General features: G+C 38.8%; 1 protein-coding gene across 2 annotated transcripts in view; it reads left to right on the plus strand.

Moving 5' to 3' along the window:
* LOC133655379 (A disintegrin and metalloproteinase with thrombospondin motifs 14-like) overlaps window positions 1–9622 on the plus strand; it is a 122910-nt gene that overhangs the window by 18933 nt on the left and 94355 nt on the right. For both annotated transcript variants that reach the window (XM_062055485.1, XM_062055486.1), the window contains exon 3: window positions 3647–3803. In XM_062055485.1, the coding sequence (XP_061911469.1) occupies window positions 3647–3803 (157 nt within the window). The remainder of the gene's footprint in view (window positions 1–3646; window positions 3804–9622) is intronic.

Here is a 9622-nt window from a genome sequence, read left to right on the forward strand (position 1 = left end):
ATGTAGCGACCAACTGTATTTACTGACAGTGGGTTTCTGAAGTGTTCCTGAGCCCATGTGGTGACATCCTTTACACACTGATGTCGCTTGTTGATGCAGTACAGCCTGAGGGATGGAAGGTCACGGGCTTAGCTGCTTACTTGCAGTGATTTCTCCAGATTCTCTGAACCCTTTGATGATATTACGGAGCGTAGATGGTGAAATCCCTAAATTCCTTGCAATAGCTGGTTGAGAAAGGTTTTTCTTAAACTGTTCGACAATTTGCTCACGCATTTGTTGACAAAGTGGTGACCCTCGCCCCATCCTTGTTTGTGAATGACTGAGCATTTCATGGAATCTACTTTTATACCCAATCATGGCACCCACCTGTTCCCAATTTGCCTGTTCACCTGTGGGATGTTCCAAATAAGTGTTTGATGAGCATTCCTCAACTTTATCAGTATTTATTGCCACCTTTCCCAACTTCTTTGTCACGTGTTGCTGGCATCAAATTCTAAAGTTAATGATTATTGGCAAAAAAAAAAAAAGTTTATCAGTTTGAACATCAAATATGTTGTCTTTGTAGCATATTCAACTGAATATGGGTTGAAAATGATTTGCAAATCATTGTATTCCATTTATATTTACATCTAACACAATTTCCCAACTCATATGGAAACGGGGTTTGTAAATCGATTCATAATTTTAAAAAATCGATTAAATAAAAACGTTTTTTGTTATTTAAAACAAATTGTTTAGACCATCTTAGCGCTTACTTCCTGTAACCTGTTTTAAAAAGTGTCATTATAATTTATATAATAACAAATAATATATTGCGAGAATCGTTTTGAATTGACAATCGATTCTGAATTGAATCGTCATCCCAAGAATTCGTTTTGAATCGAATCGTAAGTTGTTTTTTTTTCACGAAATGTTTGGTGAACTTTTGCATCTGCCTGGCGGAGCCTTTCAGCCATGGCCATGTTTGTAGCTGCTGGTTCTGTGCCACTCCGCAGTCTGCGTGGAGAGACCGTAGAAGATGGACGAGGATGGATGAGTTTCACGGAGATGAATGAGCATGTGTCGCACACTTCTGTCTCCTTAAACCGATTCTCGCTCATTCACGGGGACTGGACATTGGCCAAGAGCTAGTGGGCAGCCTAGGACGGAGTCGGCTCTCTTGGTTGCTTCGTTGGGTCTGTTGCTGTCTCTGTTTGTGCCCCCCTAGCAGATGATGGCGTGGAACTTGCAGTGTACAGTATGTGTGTGTCGGAATGGCGTATTTGTTTTGTTGTTCGTCTAAGAATGGTGCGAATGTCTGTAAGCAATATGTATTATTTATACTTTTTTTGGTTGTGTTTTACTTTTTGTAGCTGTATGTAGAAATGGCGCTGCTGGAGTGGCAGCCAGTTGCATCAGCTCTCCTTTTTGTGTTCTATGATGTTTTCCTCTTGTTTTCATGCCTTTTTTTTAGTCTATTGCACTGGTGTCAAACTCAAGGCCCGGGGGCCAGATCTGGCCCGCGACATCATTTTATCTGGTCCGCAAACACCTGGAAATGTGTCAATAAAGTACTTAATATTTTCTCAGTAAATGTAATTGATTTTCTTCATTTTGACAGAAAAAATATATATATTGCTTGAAATTGCATACCTTTTTAAACTTTAATAGTATCTAATATTGCAACAAGTATTACAATATATTACCATACTTTCCAAACATGTTTTTGTCTAAATAAGAATACTTAACTTTACAGCAAACTACCCATCAAATTAATAAAAATGACAATACATTTTATGTTGTTCTTTACAGCATATTACTGTAAATTGAAAAAAACTACTACTGTTTTTTTGTGTTAAAATTCTGTTGACTGAGTTGCCAGTTTTTGACTGTAAAATCTACGGTTGTTGTTATCAACGGTGTGTTACTGTAAATGGAAAGACGGTACATTTGTTTTTACGGTGGAAAAACTGTCAGCTGAATTGCCAGAATAAAAAAAGAACTACCGTATTTTTCGGAGTATAAGTCGCTCCGGAGTATAAGTCGCACCGGCCGAAAATGCATAATAAAGAAAGAAAAAAACATATATAGTGTAAGTCGCATTTTTTGGGGAAATTTATTTGATAAAAGCCAACACCAAGAATAGACATTTGAAAGGCAATTTAAAATAAATAAAGAATAGTGAACAACAGGCTGAATAAGTGTACGTTATATGAGGTATAAATAACCAACTGAGATCGTGCCTGGTATGTTAACGTAACATATTATGGTAAGAGTCATTCAAATAACTATAACATATAGAACATGCTATACGTTTACCAAACAATCTGTCACTCCTAATCGCTAAATCCCATGAAATCTTGTACGTCTAGTCTCTTACGTGAATGAGATAAATAATATTATTTGATATTTTACGGTAATGTGTTAATAATTTCACACATAAGTCGCTCCTGAGTATAAGTCGCACCCCCCGCCAAACTATGAAAAAAAACTGCGACTTATAGTCAGAAAAATACGGTGGTACTGTTTTTCCATTAACAATATAATGTTGTAAAAACCAATGTAAATTTAACAGTCAAATTCTGGCAACTCAGCTGCCAGCTTTTTCCATAAAACCATACCAAAAAAAGAGCGGTACTGTTTTTCCATTTACTGTAAAATGTTGTAAAAACAAATTTAAAAACACTATATTTTACAGTAACATTTTGTAAATGTCAAGTTTTTTACTGTAAAATCAACAGTCTACTTAAAACAAAATATAATTAATAATGAAATCAAGAGGCAAATTCATACATTATTCGCTGATACAAGCGGCCCTCTGTTGGCAGCCATAACTGCGATGTGGCCCTCAATGAAAACAAATTTGACATCCCTGGTCTATCGTATCCTATCCCATCCCGTCACTGTATTTATTCATGTGTAAGATATACATTTAATAAGTTGAATGCAATATGAATAAATATCATATTAACATAATTTGATCTAATTTACTGTACTTGACAAAAACTAATAAAAAATACCATAGGTGTTGATGGTGATTATTAGCAGGCAGCCGGTCCTTTGACGCTAATGAAGTAAGCTAAAGTGGAGGCGGAATGACAGCATCTTCCTTAATTTGCTTTGGTGTGCACGCTCCTCAAACTAATAAATACTTCAACTGCGCTTGATTGGTTCCACCGGGAAATACAATTGAATTGAAAAGCTCTCAAGTCTTGCCGTGCGGAATGTGCTGTACGCACCCGGAGCCCAAAAACAATCAATTACGCACACAAGTGCAAAAAAACTGATACGTTTCTTAAACAAATATAATAAAAATGGAACTACAAATGTTTTTGTTTTTTTATTTGATTTTAAAAATATTCAAATAATGAATAGACTGGTGCTTTTTTGAGGTAGGTTCTAACCTGTGGGGAAACTGCAGGGCTTGTGGACAGTGGAAAGGGTCAAGTGGTGTACACTGTGACAATATTCTCCACTATAGCAACCATTACAAAGGCTAAACTTGCCATTTAAGGGTGGAATCTTCTTTTCATTTGATGCTTTTATGCCGAAGCAAGGAAGCGGGAAGAAGAGAAAGCGCAAACGCTCCATCTTGACAGCCGCTTGGGATTAATTATGTGAAAAGTGTGAAAAGACCTCCTTCAACTCCTTCAAACTTTCTTTCCAGGCAGGCTTGATCCGCACCGACCATGGCGAGTTTTTCATCGAGCCCCTGGAGAAAGGCCAGCAGGATGTGGAGGTGAAGGGCCGCGTGCATGTGGTGTACCGCAGGTCGGCCGTCAAGCGGGAAGCTGGCCAACGCGGGGAGACTCTCCGCAATGAAGGTAAAATTGCAGATGCATTGGAGATGGGAAAAAAAGCCTAGTGGAGCGTCATTGACCACCCGGGCGTAAAATTGTCTTTCAGATACAACATATATACAAAAAAAGAGGATCGAAAGGTCTCATTTTGAGCTCGTTTTCACAAGACAGTATATTGATAGTGTTTGTCCACACCTGACTACAACACAGAGTGTCTCCAAGAGTGCTAACAGTTTGTACATATTGTATCTCTCCACACCAGTGGCGTGCGGTGAGGTTAATGTCTGGTGAGGCACTGCATCATCACAGTCAGATTTACAAACATATGAACCCTAAATAGTATCTTATTCACCATGTGATTGGCAGCAGTTAACGGGTTATGTTTAAAAGCTCATACCAGCATTCTTTACACAACTGTAGCACACAAAAAAGCACATTTAATTAAAAAAACATTAGTATGGTCTTACCTTTCTTGCTGGACAGCCTTTGCGTGTGTACCACGCCGTTTGAAAAGAACGGGTCTTCTGTCCCGAAGTCAAAAGCAAACCTTTTAGCTCCGGCGTTGGTATACCTTTAATTATTACCTCCTGCTTCGATTGAAAGTCCAGTTTAGAAAACTGTTTTATTTGACATATGTAATCCTCCATGTTTTTAATAAAAGTCCAGGCTAGAGGAAATAAACAATCGCTTGCAAACTTTTTTTTTTTTCCTTCTGCGGCCAAGGAATGATCTCTGGGATCACTACCGCCCTCTACCACCAGGAGGCCGGATTACCGCGAGCCTCAACCAGTACGTCTTTTGCAGCAGATTTATGAATGCTCAGCACAAGAAATACGTTACACACATACAGTTGTTGACAAAATACACTGTACATTATATACCTCAGCTAACTAAACTATGGAAATGTATAATATAATTCACATAGCAATACGGTCTCACTGCACAGCAGCTCAGCAGTTAGCCGAGTCATTGTGCACAATCCATGTTGAGGCACAAATCAGTGACGTGCCTCAACTGGCTGCTGATCACCGCACCGTCTCTTCTCAGTATTTGAACGGCAAATGTGAAAATAAAAATAAAAATAATCTAAAACTGGTGACGTTAAATGGAAAATAACTTTAGTATAATCACTGGATACATAAAACAATTTAATTATTATTTTTTTCTTTTTACATTTTTTTTCTTTCCACGACGGCAGGTGAGGCCCCGCCTCCCCTGCCTCTAGTGACGGCACGCCACTGCTCCACACTGTTGTATATGTCACAATTCAATTAAAGCAGAACAGAGGAACCCAAGGATGCAGAAGGATTGTGAGTAAAACAGTTCTTTACTTAACGAAAAAGTACTCACGACAATGATCCAAAATAGGAGGTAACAAAAAGGCGACGGTGCGAAAAAGAGAACACAAAATGAGCACCGTGAAAAAAAGAACAAACGCTAATATACAGAACTAACTAAACTTGGGTCGGAGTTGCAAGACGTGCAAACTGCCATAGTACACCAAGCTGGATGGCACTGGAAATAGCCAAGAAGGTAAGCAGCAAAAACTCTTCTGACATGGAGAGTCGAGGAGTGGAATTGCCGAGTGCCATCCAGCTGTCAAGGTGCTACTTAAATAGTGCTGGGGAGATTGGACAGAGCTGTGCACGTCTCACAACTCCGCCCACAAGGGGAACCAGGAACTCTAGGGAGATTGAGACTTTTATTAGTAGATTGCACAGTACAGTACATATTCCGTACAATTAACCACTAAATGGTAACACCCGAATAAGTTTTTCAACGTTAAAGGCCTACTGAAATGAAATGTTTTTATTTAAACGGGGATAGCTGATCCATTCAATGTGTCATACTTGATCGTTTCGCGATATTGCCATATTTTTGCTGGAAGGATTTAGTAGAGAACATCGACGATAAAGTTTGCAACTTTTGGTCGCTGATAAAAAAAAAAGCCTTGCCTGTACCGGAAGTAGCGTGACGTCACAGGTTGAAAGGCTCCTCACATTTCCCCATTGTTTACACCAGCAGCGAGAGCGATTCGGACCGAGAAAGCGACGATTACCCCATTAATTTGAGCGAGGATGAAAGATTCGTGGATGAGGAACGTGAGAGTGAAGGACTTGAGTGCAGTGCAGGACGTATCTTTTTTCGCTCTGACCGTAACTTAGGTACAAGGGTTCATTGGCTTCCACACTTTCTCCTTTTTCTGTTGTGGATCACGGATTTGTATTTTAAACCACCTCGGATACTATATCTTCTTGAAAATGAGAGTTGAGAACGCGAAATGGACAGTCACGGTGACTTTTATCTCCACGACAATTCATCGGCGAAACACTTTAGCTACTGAGCTAACGTGATAACATCGGGCTTAACTGCAGATAGAAACAAAAAAAATAAGCCCCTGACTGGAAGGATAGACAGAAAATCAACAATACTATTAAACCATGGACCTGTAACTACACCGTTAATGCTTTCCAGCCTGGCGAAGCTTAACAATGCTGTTGCTAACAACGCCATTGAAGCTAACTTAGCTACGGGACCTCACAGAGCTATGCTAAAAACATTAGCTATCCACCTACGCCAGCCCTCATCTGCTCATCGACACCCGTGCTCACCTGCGTTCCAGCGAATCGACTGCGCAACGAAGGACTTCACCCGATCATCGATGCGGTCGGCGGCTGGCGTCGGATAGCGCGTCTGCTATCCAAATCAAAGTCCTCCTGGTCGTGTTGCTGCAGCCAGCCACTAATACACCGATCCCACCTACAGCTTTCTTCTTTGCAGTCTCCATTGTTCATTAAACAAATTGCAAAAGATTCACCAACACAGATGTTCAGAATACTGTGGAATTTTGCGAGGAAAACAGAGCTGTTTGTATTGGATACAATGTGTCCGAATACTTCCGTTTCAACCATTGACGTCACGCGCAAACGTCATCATATCTAGACGTTTTCAACCGGAAGTTCCCCGGGGAATTTAAAATTGCACTTTATAAGTTAACCCGGCCGTATTGGCATGTGTTGCAATGTTAAGATTTCATCATTGATGTATAAACTATCAGACTGCGTGGTCGGTAGTAGTGGCTTTCAGTAGGCCTTTAATCAATTCATGGTAAGAAGAAATGTAAGAGCCAGGTCTACTGCCCCAACAAAGGAAAACTGAACATACAAACCACAATCTATATCGACTTGCTAACTTCCCGTTTGTCGCTGGTTACTCTCAGCTCTAACGCATTTAGCGTGCTAGGACTCTTGTTGCTTGGCCACGTTACATTCATGGCTCTCTCTTACTCAGTGTGTTAGCTATTCCTCGTCCTCCAGTGATAATGTATACAGAATGTAAAACATGTTGGTTGTTTACCGCCATGGAGGTGAGGATTGGTAACTTAGAAGAGTGGCCCCCGGACATACTTAGTTAACCGGTAGCCACAAGGGCTGTGAATCTTTGGGCACCACACTGAACTCTTGGGGGTAATGATTCAATTCAGAATCGATTCAAAATAAATACCTTTTTAATACCATTGGGTGCCAGTTCTATGAATAATTACATTCCTCGATACATTAGTTCAGACCTGCGCAAATGAAGGCCCGTTAAGCTTTTCAATCTGGCCCGCCGGACATTCCCAAATATATTTTTTAGAACTTTAACATGGAAACTGTAGCTGCCATTATGATGTGCAGTGATGTTTTCAAATGACCGTAAGTCTTGAACTATACAAAGTATTTCAATGGTTGGAAGCTGCGCTTTTGCATGATATATAGGGATGTCCGATAATATCGGCCTGCCGATATTGTCGGCCGATAAATGCGTTAAAATGTAATATCGGAAATTATCGGTATCGGTTTTTTTATTATCTGTATCGTTTTTGTTTTTTTTTGTTTTTTTTTATTAAATCAACATAAAAAACACAAGATACACTTACAATTAGTGCACCAACCCAAAAAACCTCCCTCCCCCCATTTCTTTCTGTTATTATTATTCTGGTTCCTACATTATATATCAATATATATCAATACAGTCTGCAAGGGATACAGTCCGTAAGCACACATGATTGTGCGTGCTGCTGCTCCACTAATAGTACTAACCTTTAACAGTTAATTTTACTCATTTTCATTAATTACTAGTTTCTATGTAACTGTTTTTATATTGTTTTACTTTATTTTGTTAATTTAGTTATCTTATTTTATTATTTTTTTTAAAAAGTACCTTATCTTCACCATATATGGTTGTCCAAATTAGGCATAATAATGTGTTAATTCCACGACTGCATATATCGGTTGATATCGGTATCGGTTGATATCGGTATCGGTAATTAAAGAGTTGGACAATATCGGAATATCGGATATCGGCAAAAAGCCATTATCGGACATCCCTAATCAATCAATCAATCAATCAATCAATCAATGTTTATTTATATAGCCCTAAATCACAAGTGTCTCAAAGGGCTGCACAAGCTAATGATATACTTGTTACTATGGTCATCTAAGTCACAGCAGCTCAGGCCAAGCAGTGTGGGTGGAGAGCATTTCCAGAGCGGCCAGCCTGACAGACGCGGAAGGAGATTTTTACAACAAAGTTCTAAAGCTTAGTGATGTATCAGATTGTAGGTGGTGGTTTTTTTTTTACTATTCACGTTCATATTTCGCTGTGTTTTTTGCATTTTTGTTGCGTTTTGCTTGATTATAAAATATGTCGACCAAGAGGGGGTGTGAGGTTTAATATGTTGTCAATATTCAGTGTTTTATCGTTCATAGTTAATATTGTAAATTCCACATTCTTTATTTTCATGTACATTCTGGGTGTTTCACTCAGTAAAAAAATTGACTGCTTTTTTAAGGCGGTCTGTCATAACGTTTTTAGTAGGGATGTCCGATAATGGCTTTTTGCCGATATCCGATATGCCGATATTGTCCAACTCTTTAATTACCGATACCGATATCAACCGATACCGATATCAACCGATATATACAGTCGTGGAATTAACACATTATTATGCCTAATTTGGACAACCAGGTATGGTGAAGATAAGGTACTTTTTAAAAAAATGAATCAAATAAAATAAGATAAATAAATTAAAAACATTTTCTTGAATAAAAAAGAAAGTAAAACAATATAAAAACAGTTACATAGAAACTAGTAATTAATGAAAATTTGTAAAATTAACTGTTAAAGGTTAGTACTATTAGTGGGCCAGCAGCACGCACAATCATGTGTGCTTACGGACTGTATCCCTTGCAGACTGTATTGATATATATTGATATATAATGTAGGAACCAGAATATTAATAACAGAAAGAAACAACCCTTTTGTGTGAAGGAGTGTAAATGGGGGAGGGAGGTTTTTTTGGGTTGGTGCACTAATTGTAAGTGTATCTTGTGTTTTTTATGTGGATTTAATAAAAAAAATAAAAAATTTTTTAAAAAAAACGATACTGATAATAAAAAAAAACGATACCTATAATTTCCGATATTACATTTTAACGCATTTATCGGCCGATAATATCGGCAGACCGATATTATCGGACATCTCTAGTAAAAATGATAATAAAACCTTTTCAAAACATCTTACAGGTTACTCAGCTGCGTCATTACAGGTACAGTAGGAAGGGGATTCATATGGCCTCATTCATTGCAGATTATCTGACACATGAAACGTGGCAAATTGGGGCATGCGCTATCCACTTTAGCCGCCAGATGGCAGTGGGGTGTTGAATTTAAAAAATGTGTCTTTTGGCAATTCCAACATTGACCACAGCGCCAGTTGCCGTATGAATCCCTTCCCTACTATATTTGTGTAATCATTCAGCCTACTCAGTGGCCTAGTGGTTAGAGTGTCCGCCCTGAGAT

Source organism: Entelurus aequoreus, linkage group LG08, assembly GCF_033978785.1.
Source record: "Entelurus aequoreus isolate RoL-2023_Sb linkage group LG08, RoL_Eaeq_v1.1, whole genome shotgun sequence".
Classification (NCBI taxonomy): domain Eukaryota; kingdom Metazoa; phylum Chordata; class Actinopteri; order Syngnathiformes; family Syngnathidae; genus Entelurus; species Entelurus aequoreus.